The sequence below is a fragment of the Chionomys nivalis genome, chromosome 10 (genome assembly GCF_950005125.1).
Source record: "Chionomys nivalis chromosome 10, mChiNiv1.1, whole genome shotgun sequence".
Classification (NCBI taxonomy): Eukaryota; Metazoa; Chordata; class Mammalia; order Rodentia; family Cricetidae; genus Chionomys; species Chionomys nivalis.
In genome coordinates, this window is record NC_080095.1 from 40,202,205 (window position 1) to 40,224,729 (window position 22,525).

At 50.8% G+C, this 22,525-nt stretch overlaps 1 protein-coding gene across 1 annotated transcript; it reads left to right on the top strand.

Moving 5' to 3' along the window:
* The first annotated feature begins 202 nt into the window (after nucleotides 1-202).
* Nucleotides 203-21,172, top strand: Syndig1l (synapse differentiation inducing 1 like). Its single transcript, XM_057782874.1, has 4 exons — nucleotides 203-420; nucleotides 17,569-18,042; nucleotides 19,236-19,376; nucleotides 19,530-21,172. Exons 2-4 carry the CDS (start codon nucleotides 17,629-17,631, stop codon nucleotides 19,686-19,688), a joined length of 714 nt encoding a protein of 237 aa, XP_057638857.1. The 5' UTR covers nucleotides 203-420; nucleotides 17,569-17,628; the 3' UTR covers nucleotides 19,689-21,172.
* Nucleotides 21,173-22,525: the final 1,353 nt, after the last annotated feature.

Here is a 22,525-nt window from a genome sequence, read left to right on the forward strand (position 1 = left end):
CCTCCCCGCCCCTCCCGGGAGCTGGGTCCGGAGTGCCTGGTGGGCTGATTCTGGAGCGTGGAAGGGAGCACGGAGGAGAGAGAGAGGCAGTGGCGGTGGGAGGCGGGGAGGCGGGGACCCTCCTCGCCGCTCCCTGAAGTCAGCGCGGAGCCGCCTCGGGCTGGGGCTGAGCGCAGAGCCGCGGCGGGGCCGGGATGCGGGGCTCCCGGGACCGTGCCCGGCGCGCGGGGCGGTGGCGGGCGGGTGGGAGCTGTCCACGGTGCTGAAACTGCGGCGGCGACAGCGACAGGGACGCGGCCGGGAGCAGGGAGCTCTCCTGGAAGCTCCATCGCGGCTGCGAGGCGGGGGACACCGTCGCTCGCCGGCCCATGCCCGGTCCCCGAGCCCCGCGAGGAGGCGGGACGGTCCGCAGCGCGACAGGTAAGGAGCCGTCTGGGGGCGCAGCGGGAGCGCAGAACTAGGCACCCAGTGACCTGGAAAGAGCTGGGGGAGCCCTCGCAGTAATGAAGCTCCGACCCCCCTACAGGTCCTTGAGCTCCTTTAGAGCTCTGGCCAGGTCTCTCCCCGCTCCTCACCTCCTTGCAGGGTGACGCTAGGAGGGACTTGAGGGACCTGGACTGTGGTAGGCACCTAGGCACCTTGACCCTCTACCACCCACCAGGCCTTGACCCCGACCTGGGACAGCTCTGAGACACCTTGCTTACTGGTTGCGGGAACACTGATGCGAGTCTCCCGGACTCCCTTGTACCCCGGTCTCCAAGATTCCATGACATTGGTAAAATCTGAGTGGGCTTCACTCAGCTCCTCTCTCCTATCCAAACCTGGCACCGGGGGGACTGGAGAAACTGTGATCTCCTTGCTTTTAGATTTTTTTTTGCCCTGGAAATAGCCCTTGGGACAAGGAAGTGTATGTATGCAGAGCGGGGGGTGTCTATCTCCTCTGGACTGTTTAAGCCATCTCTCTGAGGAAAGAATTGATGCCAGAAGGTACCTCGGCTTTATCCTGTGGCCCTTGTCCTCATGAAAGGGGGGCAGTTTTGCTTGGTTCAGGAGGACAAAGTAGAAAGCCTGCTGGGTCTGGCTTTCTATTATATGCCTGAATGCTGATGCCCCTGGACAGAACCTCCATTTGGAGTTCTCTCTCCTTCTGGCAAGAGTGTGTTGAATGAGCTCATTCAGGCCTGCAAAGTGCTTCCAGTTCTTGAACACAGAGTTCTGTGAGTGGCAGAATGGACCGATGCGGGGAAAACTGCATCCAGGAAGAGTAGCTTACTCCTGTGGCTGACCACTGGCTTCACACCAACTCATTACCACCCTCCACCCTAGCTCAGTTTCCACCCCTTGAGGGTACAAAAAGCCCCGGTTGGCAGCTTCCAATCGCTGGCATCAGTTACCCACGCTTCTAAACCTCAGTTTCCTCATTCCTACAGTGAGGATAAGAACTCTGGGCATCTGCCCACCTCAGGGACCTGTCTTGAGAGTCCATGAAGTAACGAAATTTGTCAGAGGCACATCTCCCCACAGGGAGCTGCTCTCAGTGTTCACGTCCCTAGTCAGGCCTGCTGAGGATGCTCTGGCCATTGCCATCTTCATCCCCTCTGCAGTCTGGCCGGGCCTCCTTCTGCCTGCAGCCTCCAGAGGGTCCCAGAAACAAGGAGGGAAAACTTAAAAATCTTCAGGAAATAAAAGGACTTCCTGCTCCCTTCCCCCATCCACACCTATAGAAGATAATATAGGGCGAGAGTCTGACTCATAGTTTTTGTTTTTCTATGTCCCCAGGAGTCACAGATCTAGGGAAAATAGCTCCTTGAAGGCAAGGATTGTGTTGTTTTCATGTCTCCGCTTCCCTCCACACTCCTTCCCCCACAGCACCTGGACGGTAGTAAGGACTCAATAATTGGGTGTAAAAACACAAGAATGATCTGTGAAAATGTATCAGAGTCAAAGTGTTTGACTGGAAATCGGGCCTGGTGTTTGGTTCCAAGTCTGCTTCTGACTGTCTTCGGCAGGTACCTTCCCTTCAGTTCTCTTATCCATAATAGGAGAGACTGGAAACAGATGAGATTGAAGACACCAAGGGTCTGGTGTTCTATGGAGTTCCCTGAGACTGTCCCAAACCACCACCTTCTTTTTTTTTTTTTTTTGATTTTCAAGACAAGGTTTCTCCATAGCTTTTTGGTTCCTGTCCTGGAACTAGTTCTTGTAGACCAGGCTGGCCTCGAACTCACAGAGATCTGCCTGCCTCTGCCTCCTGAGTGCTGGGATTAAAGGCGTGCGCCACCACCACCCGGCCACCTTCTTAGTTCTTCTTGGATACAGGGTCCTGCTTTCAATATCCTGCTGGGACAAGTTAAATTGCCTTTCTGTGATGAAGTGGATTTTATGAATGGAGTGAAGAAAGCTAGAAGAAGCAGAAAAGGCCACTTACACATTTGACATTCCTATTTCCCTCATTCCTCAAGAAAAGTCACGGTATATAGACCTTGACAAGGTGATAAGACCTTAGCCTCCAAGCTTAGAGGCCAGAAACTGCCCCATCCAGGATTAGGGGACTAGGGTTTTCATCCTCCTTCCCCAGAGACCTTGGCTGGCTGGGATCTCCCTCCTAGGAAGACTGCAAGAGGAAACAGTTGGGAAAAATCCTTCCTTGTGGAAAGGATTCTATTTTATAAAATAAAAAGAAAAGAAAAGAAGAAGAAAAAGAAAAAAAGAGCTGCTCTTAGAATCATTTCCCCTCAACTGTGGCAGGCACAGCCATGCTCAGAAAAACCTTAGCTAATTGGCACTCGGGTAGAGCTGAGTAAGCCATCCCAGTGACCTCCCTGACTTCCCCTGAGTGCCCAGCCAGGATGGGGGACCAGCCCCCCTTCCCCACATCAGCGCTTCCTGGCTCTCAGCTGCTGGTGCGGCACTGGCAAAAATCAGCTCTCTGGAGTTAATGGTCAGTCACTAACCCCCAAAACAAAGTGACAGTGGCAGGGGCAACATCCTACAGGGTTGGTTTGTGGGGGGATTGGCCTTGCTCCTAAGCAGAAGGAAATACTGTGTCCCTCCATCTGAAGGTGTGTGGGTGTCCACACCTACCCCAGAGCCACCAGGGCTCCAGGTTTCTCTAGTCATCAGAGTAGATAATACCTTGTTTCTTCCAGCCAGGGAAATCTATCCCTCAGCTAATTCTTTTTTTTTTTTTTTTTTTTAAAGGAAGAAGCTTTTTTTTTTTTTTTTAAAGATTTATTTATTTATTATGTATACAACTTTCTGCCTCCATGTATACCCACACGCCAGAGGAGGGCGCCAGATCTCATTACAGATGGTTTGGAACCACCATGTGGTTGCTGGGAATTGAACTCAGGACTTCTGGAAGAGCAGACAGTGCTCTTAACCACTGAGCCATCTCTCCAGCCCCCCCTCAGCTAATTCTTGTGCTAACCCCCTGGCTCTTCTGCAGGTCCCCAGAGGAAATACAGGAGTCAGCAATAGTATATGTTTTGTGTGATCTTAGTTATTTAGGTGAAGAGAATTGGGGAGGAGGAAGAATAAATTAAAATTGGTTGTTAAGAAATAGGGCATACAAGGCTGAAGAGATGGGTCAGTGGTTAAAAGCACTCACTGCCTGGTCTTCCAGAGGACCCAGCTCAATTCCCAGCATCCATACAACAAATCATACCTGTCTCTAACTCCAGTTCCAGGGTATCCAATGCACACACATAAACACAGGTAACGCATATACACAGCAAATAAAAAAATTAAAACATTTTAAAATAAAATAAATAGGGTATACAGGGTGAAATTAGGTGGCACACATATGTAATGCTAGCACTTTGAGGACTGAGACAGGAGGATCAGAAACTTGAGGCCAATCTGGATCACATAGTGAATTCCAGGCCAGTCTTGGGGGCTACATAACAAGGCTCTGTCTCAAGGCAGGAGGGGGGAGAAAGTGTGTGTGTGTGTGTGTGTGTGTGTGTGTGTGTGTGTGTGTGTGTGTAAGAGAAGCTGAAGCACTGACAGACGTACATGCAAGTCTCCTCTCTATGACATTCAATAATGGCAGAGTCAAAGAATGTCTGCAGACGCGCACATTATTAATTACCTTCTGATCCAAAGGCCAATTCAGCCCTGGGTCTCAGGTAAGATAGAAACAGGAGGAGCAGGCTTCGTTCATGGAAGCAGTAACATCCTAATTCATAAAACTTGCATCTTCCTAGTCTTTGCCCTCTCTCAGATGCTCACTTGGCATCCTACATGGGAGCCCCCCTGCCATGCAAGCTGAGAGCAATAAAGACTGGGCCATGCCCCCATTCTGTATTTGTTTCATTCCCCTCTCTCTCTTTCTCCTCTACTGCCTCCCTCACTCCAGGTCCCTACTCCCACCCACCCCCAGCAAATCCAGCAGGAAGTGAGACTGTTAGGTGTGTCATCTCCTGTCGTTAGACATGCCACTTGTCTCTAAGTGGTTCAGAAGTGGAGAGACGGCTTGTGTCATTGAGAACGAGATCTGATTTCCTCCTGAAAAGGGACTCATTTCAGTAGTAGAACCACCATCCAGTCTTCCCAGCAATGTTTCCCATGTTAGCCACAGGTGAGTTAGGCTTTGAGACAAGAACAGTCTTACCCATAGGAACCCTGGGTGCTAGATTGATTCTCCCTGGAAGACAACAGCGAAGACACTTTACACAGAAGAAAACGCGCGCGCGCACACACACACACACACACACACCAGCTGTTTGATTTGCTCCTCTTCTGTCCTCTCCTTTCCTGTCCCTTCCTCGGCTACCCTTTCTCTCCAAAAGTCCTTGGATAGGTCTTAAACCTCTCTAGGCGAGGCCATTATCCAGGGCTTCCATTGCATCCATCAGATAACAGGTAGAATTCTATCTTTGTTTCCCAAGATACTTTCAAAACAGGCTCACCCAAATTCTCCCCATTCACTTTTTCCAGCTTAGGACACAGGTCTTCACAGTCCATACAGTCTTCTGTTTTAATCTCAGGGAACACTCTCTTCTTCTGCATCCTTATTTTTGATTGGGTTAATGACGAGATCATGGTGTTACTACTACAGTGTGAGATCTCTTCAGCTATTTTTTTCCTCTAGGTCTTCCTGCGTCTTTCTCAAAGTTGTGTTATGTGGGCATCAGTCCCAATGCTCTCCTCCACATCTTGACTTGCTTACATATGTGCCCTGCTTTTGTCTTTTTGTTCTGTCTTGGGGGAATTCCACTAATATTTTCTTTTCTTTTATCATTCTAAGATCACACATCTTGCTATCTAAATAAGCCTTTGTATGTGCATGGCGTGGTATGCGTGTGCTTGCAAGTGTGCTAGGGTATGCACAAAAGCATGTGGAGGCTAGAAGGTCAGAAGTTGATGAGGTGACGTCAGGTCTCATGCTCAGGTTATCTCTATGTTGTTTTTGAGGCAAGTTGTCTCACTGCCGAGTGGCTAGGCTAGGCTGTTTGTCTGGGAGCTCTCGGGACCTGTCTGCCTCTACTTTAGCACTAGAGCTACAGATGTGTCTGTCACTAGGCCCTGTTCTCGATGTGGGTAGCAGGGACCTGAACTCCGCCCTTATGCAAGCACAGCAAGCACTTTTCTGAGCTCTCTCTCCAGCCCCAACGCTAAAGAAGAACTAGACGTGGCCTTTGCCCTGGCTGCCCTTTTGAGCCAGGAGCGTTCCCATAGCTTTCCATAGTCTCAATTGATCACATCGCTCTTTCCCTGGCCAGAAACCTGGAATTGTTCTGTCTCTTCTAGTTAGCCACGAACTCTTGCATCCTTAGCCTCACTCACAGCTGCCCCTCCTCAGATCTGACTTCCTCTCCATCCTTTCTGCCACTCCACATCCTTGCCTCGCCCTCTCCCTCCCTCCCCATTAACATGCTATGGCTTCAGTGTGTGTCCCCTTATCATTCCCTGTCCGGAGCCTGGGAGGCCCTCTCTTCTAGATCTTTATACAGTGGGTAGTGGGTTATTACGAATTCTCAGCACACTGTCTTTTCCCTCTTACCTGACTACGTGTGGATCCCATTCTTCAGCTCACCCTATCAACCCTTCCCAGCTTCTATTAACCACAATATTCTACATTCAGATCAGCCATTTTTGTGCTCCCATATATGAGATAGAGCATACAATATTTGGTTTTCTGATTTATCTTGTCTGAATTATTTTATTTGCACAGTTATAGGCATGAGCCTCCACACATAGCTATATAATATATTCTCTTCATGTATTCATCTTTGGTTGATTTCTTACCTAATTTATTTTAACTAAAACCAAAGCCACAATAGTCAACCCCTCCACCTTTTCTCTAGACAAGGTCCCACTCTGTAGCTCTGGCTGCCTGGGGTTTGTTATCTAGATGGGGCTGGCCTTGAACTCACCAGCAGTCCACTAGTCTCTGCCTCTCTAGGACTGAACTTAACGATATGAGTTATTTCCAGCCCAGTAGTCTCAGTCTTCTCCCCTCCAAAGTTTGGTTTTGTTTACGGGTCTGTATGTGCAACATTTCTCCAGAGGCCTGAAGAGGGCGTCATTTCCCCTGGGGCTGGAGTTACAGGAAGTCATGCGACTGCTGTGAGTTGCCTGCTGTGGGTCCTGGGAACCAGACCCCAGTCTTCTGGAAGAGTAGCAAGTGCTCTTTAGCTACCGAGCCCTCTCTCCAGCCCTCACCAATCATCTCTCAACAGGGCTCCTCTTCTTCACTCTGACCCAGCTCTCACTCCTCCCTTTCTACTCTCTGCTGCCATCCGGAGTGCTCTAAAACACAGGCAAGGCCATGGTAAACCCTGATATGCCGGTTTTTGGCTCATCACTGCCAGCCTGTAGGTGTAGGAGGCCTTCTCACCACACCTGCTCTTTTCCAGCCACTGAACCTGCTGGCTTCCTCTCCCTACCACCATACACGCCACAGCCTTCTTTCCTCTGCGAGGAATGAACACTTCTCCCTGTCTCACCTAAGTGACCCCCATCTAACCTGGAGACCCATCGCCCGCGTCACCTCCTACAAGAGACTTTCCTAGTTCCCATCACCTTGGGGTAGAGGTTCCTTGCCCTTGGTGCACAGCTGTACAGCATCCTCCATTCTATATAAACCTCGTGTTTGCTTGTCTGTACTGTACACTCCTCCTCGCAGCAGGTGCTACTTCCTGTCTATTTTTGCATCCTGAGAAATGGCCTGAAGTAACTGCCCAAGACACGTTTGTTGTGGAGGGCTGAGTGCGTCTCCAGCAGGTGCATCCTCCATCCCAGATTCTAGAAAGTATTTTCTTTTAAGTTTTGCCTACATGTATGCTTATGCACACTTGTGTGCCTGGAACCCAAAAAGGCCAGAAGAGGGCGTTTGATCGTCTAGAACCGGAGTTACAGACGGTTGTGAGTTACCATGTGGGTGCTGGGATCTAACCCTGGTCCTCCAGAAAAGCATCTAGTTCTCTCTCTCTCTGTGTGCACGCGCACGTGCGTGTGTGCGCATGTATGTGTGTGTGTGCATTTTGAGGATTCCTCTGTGTAGCCTTGGCTATCCTGAAACTAGCTCTGAAAACCAGGCTAGCCTTGAACTCTAACATTTGCCTGCCTCTGCCTCCTGAGTGCTGGGATTAAAGGTGTGCACCACCATGCCCAGCTGCATCCAGTTCTTTTAATCACTGAGACATTTCTATGGCCCTAGAAAGTCTTTTCTTGGCAGGGAGCTTCCATACAGTACAGTACAACATGTTCCCTTGCTCGTGACTTCTGTCATTCATTCATAAGGTTATCTATTGAGTACCTACTATATACCAAGCAAGGGGATATGTGAATGAGCAAGACATACATAGTCCCCACCCCTCTGGAGCTCACAATCTGGTAAGGGAGAAAGACACTAATCAAGGAATCACACATATATAAATAGAGACTGTGATAAGCACTCCGAGAGGAAGAGCGTGGAGCAGCGGAGTGCAGATAACCAGGGAACCGAAGTCTAAGCTGAGGATGTAGGGACAGCCTCCCTGAGGAAGTGGCCTTTAAGCTGTGATCTAAAGCATGAGAGCGGCGCTTCCCAGGAACGTGGCTGGGAAGTGGAGGAGTGATGAGAACAGGAGCTGGAAGGCATAAAAGCCCCAAGAAAGATGTCCTTGATATCTGCTGCTGCCTAAACCACCCCCAAAGCACAGTGGCTTAGACAACCGTCACCTAAATTATCCCCAAAACACAATGGCTCAGGCAACCGTCACCTCATCATACGCATGACTTTGCGGGGTCAGACACTTCGGCAGCACTGGCTTGTGTGCTCATCCACTCTGTGTGGTACCCGACAGGGCTCACCTGGCAGCAGATGGGCAAACCTAGAAAGCCCGAGATGCTCCGTTCACACACCTGGCATCTTACTGATGACTGAGAGGATGGCCTTGGGTTCTGTGACCTGGAGCCCCTTGCTCACATCACACATGGCCTCTCTGGCACGGTGGCCACAAGCAGTTCAGCTACTAGAGGACAGCTCAAGGTACCAGTGAGTAAAACGAAGGTGAGGGATGTGCAGCCTTCTCGAACCTAGTCTTGAAAGTCACACACCCACGACCGCCGTGTCCTATGCTTGAAGCAGCCTCAGCCCTCAGATCAGAGAGGAGGGTCATGGATGGAAGCTTACTGTGGCAAGTAGGAGAGTACTTGCTGCTAAATTGGGCAACTGATTTGTTCTCCTCTCTTTGTGATATTGGGGATTAAACTCAGGTCCTGCGCCTCAGGTCCTGTGCCCACTAGACCAGCACTCTGTCACCGAGCAACAGGGTCTCATGTATCCCAGATGAGCCAAGGATCTTCTTGAACTTCTGATCCTCCTGACTCCACCACCTCTGCAGAGCTTGGATTACAACATTAGCACACCGGGTTCCTGCAGCTCTGAAGTGTCAAACCCAGAGCTTCACGCATCCCAGGCAAGTGCCCTGTGTACTAAAGCACATCAGCAGCCCCTTGATTTGATTGACTCTGAAGTTTTTACGATATTAAGTTTATTGGGGGTGGAAGGCAGGGATGCCCATGCCGTAACTCATGTATGGAGGTCAGCTGACAACTTTTAGGAGTTGTTTCTCTCCTACTATGTAGGTCCCAGGGATTGGACGGAGTTTATCAGACTTGGCAGTAAGTGCCTTTACCCACTGAGCCATCTTGATTGACATCCTACAGTTTCATTTTCAAGTGGAGAAGACTACAGTATGTTTGAGAGTTGTGCGAGGCAGGTGTGATGGTACATTCTCGTATTCCCCATGCTCAGGAGGGAGCAGCCCAAGGCTAGGAGGGTAAGGCCAGCTTCAGCTACACAGTGAGTGTAAGGTCAGCTCGAACCATGAGAGATGCTCCAGAAACCAACAGCGAGAACAAAAGGCTGTCGTGAAGCGTGGGGCGCAGATGGAGACAATCCTGATGGCGATGATCAATTGTGTCAGGCGCCGAGGTGAAACAAGCAAAAAGCTATGTTCGATTTTCCGCTACTCAGTCCACCTTGCCCTTGTTCCCACACCTGGCTTTCTCCCCTCTCTGGCAGATGTAGTGAGCTGCAGCTAATGAGAACAAGCTCACTTAGCGGCTCTCTGGCTTACAGGCCAGGATTCATCAATGCAGCCTAAACCTTGTACAACAGCGGCCATAGTCACAGCCCTTGACAGTTGGTTTAAGTGTTGCTGTTTGGAAGATGGTGCGGTTGGTGCCTACGAAAGATTTTACCTTTTCCCTGGAGTGTACTTGCTCCGGTTTAATCTTCTGCCTGACTAGGAAGTCCTGGCTTTTATTTCTCGTTTTAAAGTGTCTCCCGGCCGAGCGGTGGAGGATCTCTGTGGGTTCGAGGCCAGCCAGGTCCACAAAACAAATTCCAGGAGAGCCAGAGTGTTTCTCCTGTTGCACTGAGAGATGGTGGTTGATAGTTCAGGACCCTCGCAGTGGCTCTGTCCTTATTGGAATCCAGGCCTTTGAAGGGCCTGGGCTGCCAAGACACTCCAAATCTCTTCATCTTTTCTTTTTCTTTCTGTCTTTGTGTGTGTGTGTGTGTGTGTGTGTGTGTGTGTGTGTGGTTTTTGAAACAGGATTTTTCTGTTTAGTCCTTGCTGTCTTGGAACTCGCTCTGTAGACCAGGCTGGCCTCAAGTTCAGAGACCCACCTGCCTTTGCCTCCCAAATGCTAGAATTAAAGGAATGTGCCATCTTTAGCATGCTCCTTATCTTTTCTTAAGGCTCCCATTTCTCTTCTTCACTGGTTTTAACCCATTAAAAACCAGTTCCCCCTCAAATCTCTTGCCTGAGTGTAGGAAGTGCAGGTGTGTGTCACCACATCTGGCTCCAAAATAAGTTTTAAGATAAAGTTCAAAGAGCTGGCCCTGGTAGAACTTGGGAGATAAAGGCAGGAGGACAGCAAGCTTCGTGCCAGATTTGGCAACATATCCAGGCCTGTCTCAAGAACAAGCAGGGGGCTGGGAGGTAGATCAGTGGGGAAAACTTGCGGCACAGGTGTGGACCTGAGTTCAAATCCCCAGAACTCAGAACTGTTATGTACGGCTGGATGCTGTGGCACATGTCTATAACTGCAGTATTCCTACAAGGTCGTGGGCGGTAGACACAGGAGAGTCCAGGGAACTCCAGGGTCAGCTAGTGTGATGCGTATAACCGCAAACAAAATGACGGTTTGTGAACAGGGTGAGAGCGAGGACTGGCACCCAAGCTCAGCATGTCACCACACACACATGGACACGGACACACACACCAAAAACAGAAATAAATCTTAAAACAACAAAATTAAACACACAAAACATCTGCTCAGATTAAGATAAGTCAACTATAGCTGTCACCATCTTACATTGTTCCAGTAAAAGTTGGGCTCTAGAAAACATTATATTGAGTGAGGTAACCCAGACCCAGAAAGACAAATATCATACATACTCACTCATAAGTGGTTTTTCAACACAAAGCAAAGAAAACCAGCCTACAAATCACAATCCCAGAGAACATGAACAACAATGAGAACCCTAAGAACAATGAGGACCCTAGGAACTTCTGAACTTCCTGTCCCCGGCTCCCAATTACTAGTGTTACAGGTGTGTGCCACTATGCCCAGAATTCTGAGGAGGGAGGAACTGAAAGTTCAGGGGTAAACCTGGACAGCCCACTCTCAAAAGAGTGCTAGGTGGTGATAGTGCACACCTTTGATCTCAGCACAGGGGAGGCAGAGGCAGGTGGACCTCTGAGTTTGAGGCTAGTCTGGACTACAGAGTGAGTTCCATGACAGCCAGACTACATAGAAAAATCCTACCTCAAATTTAAAAAAATAAATAAATAAGAATACAGAGCTGGGGGCGCAGCTCAGTGGTAGAGCACTTGCCCACTATACTTAAGGTTCACGCTCCAGTTACATGGGGGAAAAAAGTTAGGGCTAAGACTAGCTTAGTTGGTGATTTGCCTAGCATGCTCAAGGCCCCATGTTTGATGTCCAGCACTCCATAAATTGGCTGTACCCTATCCTAGAACAGAGGTAGAATCCTCTGTCTCACACTGTGAAGGCTGAGATCCTCTGCCCAAGGATCTGTGGCTCAGACAAACAGCAATACCTCGTGCAGGTCACCAACATCCATGGGTTGGTGGATTCCAAGCTTGTCCTCAGCTCTCCTGAGGTCTGATCTGTCTCTGGTTTGCGCTTACCTCTGGAGTGTTTTCCTACCGAGGAGGAGCCAAGATGAAAAAGTGAGGTGCTTACTGAGGCCCCTTCCTTGTCACACCCTGAAGCAGCTGTGAACAGCTGGCAATGAACCAGCCCCTCACGCATCAGGAAAGGCCCCTGAAGCTTGGGCTCACTTCTCTGAGTGTCCCCTTCCCCTGGGACCCTGGCATTGACCCTCGGTGGTTCTTCAGGGCCTTCGTGCCCCTCCACCCCAGCTTTCCTAGCTATTGCTGGCAGTTTGATGTGACATTCACAGACTGTCACAGCTGGAAGAGAAGCCCTCCGCTGACACCACCCCCTATTGTTATACTCCCATCAGAATTACAGAGTCAAATGAGCACTCAGAGCAGTTTGGTTCCTGGCACGTGGTTAAAAAGCTCAGTAAGTATGAGTTATTGTTCTTCTCCCAGTAGAATTCAGGGGAGCGAGGGAGCTGAGATGTTACAGTCAGCCCCTCCTAGCTCTCCCATACATTTTCTGGGTGAGGGCGTCTACTGTTTGTTACTCTGCATGATCACAGGAGGCTGCAACTGGACTCTGGGGGATCCCTGGAGAGTTTCCCATCCTTGGTCTGTGTTTGCAAAGCCCCAGCCTCAGGGCTCAGCTAGTCCTCAGTCAGGAGACAACACCAAGGGCTTGGCATTCTCAGAGACACCGCCTTCTCCCTAAAACTCTTCTTTCGGAGGATCCAGACTCACAACTCCACCTGTGTAATTTATAGGGACTTTAGAATCCCAGGCCTTCTTGTGCCTGTCCTCTGGAGCAGATCATACACGTCAGCACGTGTGTGCACATATGCATACACACAGACTCATATGCAGATATGCAGGTACACTAGCAACCACCCCAGAGTCTAGGAGGCACATGCAGCCCATGTAAGACCAGGTAGCTGAGATGACTGCGAGAAGTGGCTTGATCTCCCACCCTGAGGACAAGAACACCGGGATGCAGACCTAAGCATCAGGCCCAAAGTCCCAGCCAGGCCAATGGCACAGAAGACTTGGTGACCTGCTAGCCTTTCTCCCAGTCAGAATAGGGTCCCTGGGATGAGGCCATAAACTCTGCTAGTTGGGGAGGTGGGTAGAGGAACAGACACAGCTGTGCAAAGATCCAGGACTCTGGGCCGCAACCACCCACCAGGGACTTTTCAAAAGTTGAAATATAGATAGGGATATGGGCAGGGAAAGGCTTTAATGGTGCGCTCAGCCACCAAATCCGGCAGGAACTCATAACCTTCAATGGATTTTAGGTAATCTGACTCAGAAGAAATACAAGCCCATAATTTTTTTTCCTGATTGAAAAATAGTATATGCTCATTGTAAGTAAGTAAATAAACAAATGTGGGAAACACAAAAATAAGACAACAAGAGCTCCTGGGCTTCCACTCCAGGGGCTAATCACGGCTGACATTTCGGTGGAGTGGAGATGGCTGCACGCACCGATTGCTTTTCTTCCTTCTCATTGGAATGGCAATGAGCATTTTCTCGAGTCATTATTCTTTGTGAGCCTGTTCGAAGGCCCTTGTACCGCTGGATTGTGTGCCATCATTTACTGAGCTCGTTTCCGACTCTTGGACATTCAAATGACTTCTCGTTTTCCCACTGTGGAAAAATCACAAATCTTTGTGTGTGAAGGGTTGTAAAGCCTTGCTTGGGGCTGGGGGGCTGGGAGGAAAGCCCTCAGAGCACTAGGAAGGAGGGAGTCCAGAAAAGGCCAGCTGTGGCCCAGACTGCAGAGGCTCAGCTGGTGTCAGCCTGACCGGAACGGGGGAATGAGCTGAGGTCAGTTGCCCCTGCCTGCTTCGGGCTTGCAAATGTCCTTCCGGTCTCCAGGCTTCTCTCCATCCCCTTTGGGGGGAGGGGAGGGCATGAAAGGGAAGGGGAGAGACTTGCCAAGGCCTCCTGGTAAGGTAGAGGTTAGGGCAGGGGTGAGTTTGATGCTTGTAGCTGCCCTAAATGCCCTGGGCTGCCACTCCTCCTTAAGGCCCCTGAGCACTTCAGCTGCATGGATAGTGACACCCTAGAGGCCCTAGGTCCAGGAGCTATCCATTAAGACCAACTAGAGGGGAGACTGAAGGTCCTCTGGGAGCTCCCTCCTCAGTTCCCAGAGAGATGGGTAGGGATAAGGCACAGCCGAACCCGTGAAGTCCACGCTAACTTCATGGCTCTGCTGCCTGCTTGCCCCAAACAGATCTTGCCTTTCCCTCGCCTCTCTCAACCTGCCCAGTGGGCAATGTCAGGGAATGATGATGGTTACCTCACTGACCTCTGAGAATATTCACCTATCCCCTACTTTGACAGTGTGTTCAAAGAGGGGCTCCCTCCTGAGGCTCCATGGGGCTATAGAATCATAAAATGTGGCCCTCTGTGGCCACTTCCTGCAACCCCTCGTGGGTGAACTCAGGAAAACGGAGAGGCCAGAAGAGGTCCGTAGACCAGGATGGACTCCCAGGGAGGAAGGATGAGGCCCTGTCTTGTGATTGGAACCTGCCTCCCAGCCCAAGCTCCATGTCCCATCACTCCACTAGGAAGATTCTGTCACAGCTGGGTGACAGCCACATGGAAGTCATAGCAGAGTGACATTTAAGCAGGGCCCCTGGGCACGTGGCAGCCCTGCAGCCCAGTCCACATGTGCTCTCTGTGCATCAGGAGTTAGACCACTGGACCACATGCTCCCGTCTGTTGTACTTTGTGGTTCTTTACTAGACATTCCTCTAGCTTCGGGTCCAACGCAGCCACTCTCAGGGGCTCAGCACCCTGGCAGCCTCTCCTCTTTCCTTTGTCCTCACGTAGGCATTGGCCCATGTCCTCCCCAGTGATGAGTCAGTCGGGGCAGCCAAGCATCCTTTAGATACACCCGCAGTGCCCTGTTCCCATCCTGATGCCCCTCTCTTCCATGTACTTCCTTTCTGTCCTCTAACCAGGCATTGTTCCTGGAGCTATTTCATCTCAGGTGACTCCAGAACTATCTTTGTAGAGTCCACCTAGGTCCCTTGGGGGCAGAGTAGAAATGGCTCTTTCCTAGGCATTGACTGAGAATGCTTGATAGAGCCTGGTCCTGGGGTCCCGTAAACTCAGTCCTGGGAGCAGAAATCTCTCCCTACACTTACTTTCCACCCGTCTTTAGCAGAGTGGCAGCTGGGAGGTCAGAAATGGCCCTAGTGGGTGAGGACAAGTTCTGCAACCCAGAAATAAGGATTGCAGTCTGCCTGGCTAGAGAGACGGCATAGTGGTTAAGAGGACTTGCTGTTCTTCCAGAGAACCCATCATCCACACGGTGACTCAGAGCCATCATAACTCCAGTTCCAGGGCATCTGACACATTCTTTTGGTCTCTGTGGGTACCAGGAAGGCATATGTTGTACATGCATATATGTACCATACACATACATAAGTCAAAAAAGATTTTAAAAAGGTCAGCAGCCTCTACTCATGTATCATCTACGGGACCCTGTCACCTCAGCCTCTTCTTTGGACCCTCATGGGATGGGCAAGGATTATCATCTGCTTTTGTTTTTGGTTTTTGATGACAGTTTCTATGCATAGCCTTAGCTGTCCTAGAACTCACTCGATCAACCAGGCTGGCCTCGAACTCACAAAGAGCCACCTGCCTCTGCCTCCCAAGAACTGGGATCAAGGCATGTGCCACCAGCAGCAACATCTGATCTTTACTGAATAGTGAAACTCAGTGTCATGAAGTTCACTGGAGTTATCAAATCAAGGTGGGATCCAAATCTGCAGACTAAAATCCCCGCCCCCATATCTGTCCCTCCCTGCTAGAGTGTGTGGATCTGTTGGAGACAAACTCCGTGGCTTTTCTTCTTCCTTCAGCCAGCCTCCCAGGCAGTGGGTAGACAGCTGGCTGAAGGCAGGAAGGCAGCCCTCCAGTGCATCCCTAATCCGTGCCTGAAGGGTGAATGTACCTCCAGCTGGGGTGCACAGATGCAGGCCTCAGCACCCTTAGGTGCCTTAGGTCTTGCAGGAACTTTCCAGTTTCCCTTGAGGGCAGATTAACCTAAAGCACACTTCCTAAAACTACATTGGAAGGGGAGGGTGAGGGAGAGAAAGTACCCTCCCCTGGCAAAAGCTGTAGTCTTAAACATAGCCTCTGTGCCAAGCTGAGCACAGTCCTGCTTGACTTGAGAATAAACCCCTAGTCCCATCTTCCACCAAGACCTGGTAACATTAGCCGTCCCCTTATCTCCAGCTCTACCACTGAGTTCCCAGTATCTCTGTAGTTCAGGCGGACCGTGCACTTTCTAGTCCTCCTGCCTCAGCCACCCAAACAGCTGGGATTACAGGCCTGTATCATCAGGAAGTTCCCAGAATCCTCAGTTTACCAGATACTGGTCTACCGAGCCAGTTTCAGGACAGCCAGGGCTACACAGAGGAATCCTGTCTCAAAATAAATAAGTACTTAATTTTTTCATATAAAAAAGCAAGCCAGGCAGTGGTGATGTACGTCTTTAATCTCAGCACTCGGGTGGCAGAGGCAGGTGGATCTCTGTGAGTTCGATGCCAGCCTGGTCTACAGAGCTAGTTCCAGGATACACTCCAAAGCTACTGAGAAGCCCTGGCTCGGAAAAAAAAAAGACATTGTACTGCTTTTGTAAATGGAACAGACTAGACCCTGTCCAGTCCACTCTGCATGTGAGCACCATTCATGCTGATGTCTGTGGTCTCTTAGACCTCAGCGGGACTACACATTTGGCCCTGGCTCCTCTGGCTGCACCTGGAGTCACACCAGCCCCCGCCCAGGCTCTCATCCCCGCCGTCCTTTGTCCAGCCACAGGACCTTTGCAGAGAGACCTCCCTCGGTGTGAAATAAACTCTCCGGTGCTGCGACAAGATGCCCAGTCGGTTTAAGAGGAATAGAGGCTTGTTTTGACTCTTCAGAGGCTTCAGCCTAAGATCTACAGGCCCTCACGCTTTGCGCCTGTGGCGAGGCTGCCAGCATGGCAAACAGCCTGCATTGGAGAGAGCTGCTCCCCTTGTAGAGGTCAGGAGCCTGAGTGGACCCAAGAGACCAGCATCCCAGCAATCTGCTTCAAGGCCACACCCCGGGACCTAAAACCTCCCACCAGCCTCCATCTCTTAAAGGTTTCCACCATCTTCCCATACACCAGAGGACTACTAAGCCTATAACACAGCCTTCCTAATGCTGCGACCTTTAATACAGTTCCTCCTGTTGTGGTGACCCCCAACCATAAAATTACTTTGTTCTTACTTTGTAACTATAATTTTGCTACTGGTATGATTCGTTATGTAAATATCTGGTACAAGATATCCAATACGTTATCACAGGGGTCGTGACCCACAGGTTGGGAGCCACCGCTTTAACACCCAGACCTTTGCAGGGCATTCAGATCCAGCCTATGGGTTACGGTTTCCCCCACCTTGTAAACTGGCTTCTCCATATCTCAACACAAAACCTTTCCTGCCTCCCAGTCAGGTCTGTGCACTGCAGTCAAGTCTGAGTGCTGCCATGCGCTTCTCCAGGATAGACACGCTGCGCTCTAGCTGTCTTCTGCATCTGGATAAACTCCTAAAGACGAGCAGACACACGCCTCCCTGTCCCTTGACTTTTGCCTCTCTCTCTCGGCTGTATTCTCAGCATCCGGTACAGCGCCTGGCATATAGCGAGTACTTATTAATCATAGGCCAAGTTAGGAAATGAGAGGATCAGCTTTCTGAAGGAAATGCCACTACCACCCCCACTTCACAGACCGAGAAACTGAGGCGCCGAGCAATAGCCAGCTCCAGGTCCCTCAGGTGACAGATGGCAAAGCAAGGCTAGGACCAACTTAGTACACAAAGTTCACGTGTTTAACCACACCAGGCCGTGTATCCATTAGCCTGGCCTCCGTGACTACCTGTCTTGCTTACCCTGACAGGCTCTGTGAGGACTGAGTGGCAGACCGGGACTCCCCTCCCTGGCAAGGGCAGACAGAACCATGGAGAGACTGAGTGAATTACAGAACCCACTGCTGCCAAGGAGCCCCGCCCACCTCCACAGTTCCTACCCCTACACGGAGGCCCCGTCTAGCTGGTCCTGCCAAGAAAAGCTTTATTCCTACCTCCTAGGAGGTGCTGGTCCTGCTCGCACCCACCAGCTCCTAGACCCAGGGTCGCTGAAGCTGGCCGTGGAGGCATGGTATCGGCCTCGCTGCCTCCTGGGAAAGGACAAGGTCAAAGAGCCCAAAGCAGGTAGCTGTGAGACCAGCTTCACCGAGGCCAGGGAGCCCCCACTGGGTCCCACGGAGCAGGGATCAGAACCTGGCCAAACGGAGGAGGATGTCACCATCCACACTGTGTCCTATGGGGTCCAAGAGGAGCTGCAGGGCCAGGAGGAAAGCCAGGAGGAAGAGGTAAGTAGAGTTTTTAAACTGTAAATTCTAGCTGAGTGGTGGTGGTGGTGCACGCCTTTAATTGCAGCACTTGGGAGGCAGAGGTCAGCCTGGTCTGTATGGGAGTTTCAAAGACAGACTCCAAGGCTACACAAAGAAATCCTGTCTCAAAAAAACAAAAAATAAAATGTAGATTCTAAGCTGGGCATGATGGCACATGCCTTTAATTCCAGTGCTCAGGAGGCAGAGGCAGGAAGATGAGGGATCTGATGCCAACGTGGTCTATCGAGAGTTCAAAGACATCCTGCACACATAGTAAGACCCGGCTCAAAAAAGAAAGCACATTTGTATTCATAGCTCTTGAGAGGTACAGACAGAAGGTTCAGGAGTTCAAGGTCAGCTCTGGCTACTTGACGAGTTCAAGGCTAGCATGGACTACAAGGTACTCTATAGCAGAAGAAGGAGGAGGAGGAGAAGGAGGAGGAAGGGGAAAGTACAAGCTTGGGTTAACTATTTATCCACCCAAGTGATAAATAGCAACCATTGCAAACAGCAACGATTAATCACTTGAAAATATTTTATTTGGGTGGCTGGTCAAGCTTCCTCTCTGCCTTTCTCCCACAAAGTATTATAGCCTGATTTTCTGATATCGCTCTGTGCAATTTAATATGTTTTACAAGATGATTTATAAAGTGACAGGGTCTTTCGCTGTGAGCCCTTCCATCATTTGTTAACTTGATCACCTGGTCTTTGGGCACTGAGAAGGCCTCTCACCTTCCGTCTTCGCTGGGCTCTCTCTTGTGATAAACATCTCTGGATTCAGAGACTTACATTCTTTCGTGGTGAGAAATAATTCCTAAAGTACTCTTCCCCAGGTCACTGCACAGGCTCTTGAAGCTGGGCGATGGTGGTAAAACCAAAACAAAAAAAGAGCAGCCTCCACTCTCAACAGCAGAGAAGTTTACGCTGTGTGTGCCCACTGGATATTGCCTGTTTGGTTGTTGCATTTTTAAAGCTGCATTATTTATTTACTTATCTATCTATGTATTTGCTGTATGTATGGTCACAGCATAGATGTGGGAGTCAGTTATCTCCTTCCTCCACGGGGACCCAGGGACTAGTGGCGGGCCAAAGAACCCTGCGTTTCAACTCTTATCAGTCTGATGGGGTTTGCAAGACCCTGGCTTTTGCCACCAAACCCCGCTCTCTTGCAGAGTGACGCGACCTCAACAGAGAGCGAAAGCGAAGACACCTTTGTCACCCTGCCTCCCAGGGACCACTTGGGGCTCACCCTCTTCTCCATGCTCTGTTGTTTCTGGCCCCTGGGCATCGCTGCCTTCTACTTCTCCCAGGGGGTAAGTGTAGAGGGGTCTGGGTGGTGCCTCTCTGGCCACCTCTCTCAGCTGGAGGACTTAACACTCACCTGCAGGATGGGAAGGGCCTGGGGGACTGGGCTGTTTGGTTGGACGTGGGGAATGTTGCCTTATACCAGCCTTTTGTCTCCCTAGACCAGCAAGGCCATCTCCAAAGGAGACTTCCGCCTGGCTAGCACCACCTCCCGCCGGGCACTCTTCCTGGCCACACTCTCCATCGCTGTGGGGGCCGGTCTCTATGTGGCTGTGGTGGTGGCTCTGGCCGCTTACATGTCCCAGAATGGCCATGGCTAGTGGCTAGTAAGACCCTCATCCTGGCGCTCCTGGCCTACCAGAGGAAGGTGTAAGGCTTGGAACTGTGTACTCTATGGAGAGCCTTGACCCTGAAGAGAACCTGTGAAAGCAGCCTGTTAAGGGGAGGCCTCCCATTCTGCAGTCCACACAGCCCTCTTGCTCACTGCTCGCCGTCCCAGAGTAGGCAGGTTGTGAACCGGAAGCAGGAGAGGCAGGGTTGTCCAACAGGCCTCACCCTGCCTACTCTGCCCACTTCCCACAGGGCCTCTGTTCCACAGGCAGCTCAGACCCCACTTGCCATCTTTCCCACAGAGAAAGAGCAGGAGGCTCGAGGGAGGAAAAGGAATACCCAAGGAGCGAAGGGTGTGGTCAGTGTTTGTAACCCATAGGGCTCTCCCCTGTGTACATCTTGAGCAGCTACCCAGGCCCCCACCATGACGCCCAGGATCCTCCAACCAGGAAAGAAATACATGGACCCCAGCCATTCCCTGCTCCTTCTGTCTCTGGGTATTACATATCTCTCTTGTTGGTGCAGAAGATAGTCTGTAGTGTCTCCCAGGGTGGAGATGACACGGGAGAACTCTGTCCTGAGGGCAGGTTGCTAGGCTTTTCTGTGCCAGATAAAATCAAGTGTGGTGCCAGAGAGGGTGGAGGCCTAGAATCCTGCAAGACCACATAGCCCCCTACTGTACCCCGGTTCTTCTCTACCATCCCTTCTAGGCTCTGCTGGGAGGACTCTGAGTTGGTGCCCCCCAGCAAGGGAGACTGGGAAAGGATATTGCAAATCCCCAGCTACTGAGTGCAAGACCCTGGACTCAGGTTTATGGGGAAAGGGTGAGTAATGTAGACAGAGGAGGAACACACAGATGCGGGCTGTGCAGCAGTCAGCAGTGCTCAGGAGGAGGCGTCTCTTGAGCAAAGTCTAGAAGGGCCACCAGAATCTACCTAAGATTTGTTTCTATGTAACTCTACATGCTGGTGGACAAGGGCGTGTTAGAGCCTCCCATGGAGGTTCCCAGGCTGTTCCGATTCGGCCTGGACTATCCAGTCTGGAATAATTTTTTGCAGCCATTTCTAAACCATCCATCAAAGGCAGGAAGGCCAAGCCTTTCTCTCCATCCATGATATTTTCCCATCTTTGAATGATGGGGCAATGGTGGTAATGGCCCCTGATAACCTTCGCTGATAACTGCCACTCAGGATATTTCAAGCCCCTCCACCCCAAGGCACTAAGGAATGACAGTTTCAGTGACATTGAGAGCAAAAGACCTGGACCACTGGGAAGGCAGGCCCGCTGGGATTCAGCCTGCAGGACTACTGTGCACAATCCGGGGAACCTGGCAGTCTGTGCTCTCGTCCCACGCCCTCCCCATCCCCCTCACTCCAGGTGTTGCCCACGCTCCACTCCCAGCACTGGCAGTTGAAACGTCCCCCGTACTGTCTCTATTTATCCTGACAATAAACTTTTCTGTAACACCTGGTGCCATCTGGGCCTCTGGCTGTCCTGTGCCTGTACCCCATGCTTCTCCAGTGCTGACCTTCACCAACCCATGTCTGTTGTTCTGGATCTCCACGCGGGCCTCAAGAAAAGAGACCCGAGGTCAAAGATACCCTAACACTGCTCAGCCTGGAGTGCCTGGGCTGTAGGTTGATGGATTGCATTTGATTGATGCAAGGCAAGGTAAGATAAGATGCAGGCCTGCAGAAAAAGCTCTCCTAGGTGCAAGAGCCTTGGAGGTAAGGAAGGGAACCAGCGTGACTACGTGCTACACAGCTGCCTGGAGCTACAAAGGTAGAAACAGTACAGCGTGCCAATGGTCCCATTCCCCTGCTATCCATTTTTGGCTTCCCCACATCTCCGGTCCCCAAAGCGGCTGCTGGGAAATGTGGAGAGGAAGTTATCCGTGCCTCAGGTTCTAGCCTCGGCACCAAATTCCCAATAGCCTCTCAGTTCTGGGCCCCTGGCAGAGGAGTTGGCCTGGTATCAAAGTCACCGTGTCTAGAAGGCCCTGAGGAAATACTCACGCGTGCCCCACATCCTATGGATATCCACATATAAGACACAACTCTGTGTCTGTATACACAGCCTCGTGTCCTGCATGAACGAGAGACCTTAGAAGAGAAATTAGCATGTAGGGTATGTTTGTGGAAGGCAGGGGGTCTGGGAATAGCGAGAGGCCGGGCTGCCATGTAGTCCAGAACGTCAGTCTAGACCAACCCAGGGTCGACACAAGAGACTGCAGAGCCAGGTCATGCTGTCCTCTCATCTGTCAGTCACTGGTTGGGGGCCACTCAGAAATGTGACCTTGAATAAGCCAGCTTTCTTCAGCTGAGGCCAGCCCCTACGTGGGCCATCTGAAGGTCCCTGGGGTGTCACGTCATCATACCCACCATACTAAGCAGATGTGCGAGCATCCGCCCAAACCCCTCTGCTCCCTCTGCTCCCTCTGCTCCCTCTGCGTCTATCACTTGGTGACAACTGGCCAGAGACAAGTCAAGCTGAGAACTGGAGGTGATGCTGCTTCACTCAGAGCCTGGTAGGAATGGGTGTATACGTAGTTTTGATGTCTTGCCCCCTGGATGGGAGATGAGGCATACTGTCTGCTAGCTCCCGGTGGCCCCCAGCAGGACCTCTTCTCTTTTTCATTGCAGCAATCCATTGGTAGCTTGACCCTCAGTGGCTCCCTTCCTCCCTTTCCTTCCATTGCTCTACTGCATCGCCTGAAATGGCTCTCATTGGATGTTTGTCAATGTTAGCTCTGAGGGAACCCAAACCCAGCCACACACACCACATTCACATACATATGTATGTGCACCATATGTGCACACATTTGCAT

Excerpts from the sequence above, each read along its gene's own strand:
- Syndig1l (XM_057782874.1), top strand. The coding sequence starts at position 17,629 with ATGGAGAGACTGAGTGAATTACAGAACCCACTGCTGCCAAGGAGCCCC. Across the intron at positions 18,043-19,235 it reads AGGAAAGCCAGGAGGAAGAG|AGTGACGCGACCTCAACAGA; the intron begins GTAAGTAGAGTT and ends GCTCTCTTGCAG. Across the intron at positions 19,377-19,529 it reads CCTTCTACTTCTCCCAGGGG|ACCAGCAAGGCCATCTCCAA; the intron begins GTAAGTGTAGAG and ends TTGTCTCCCTAG.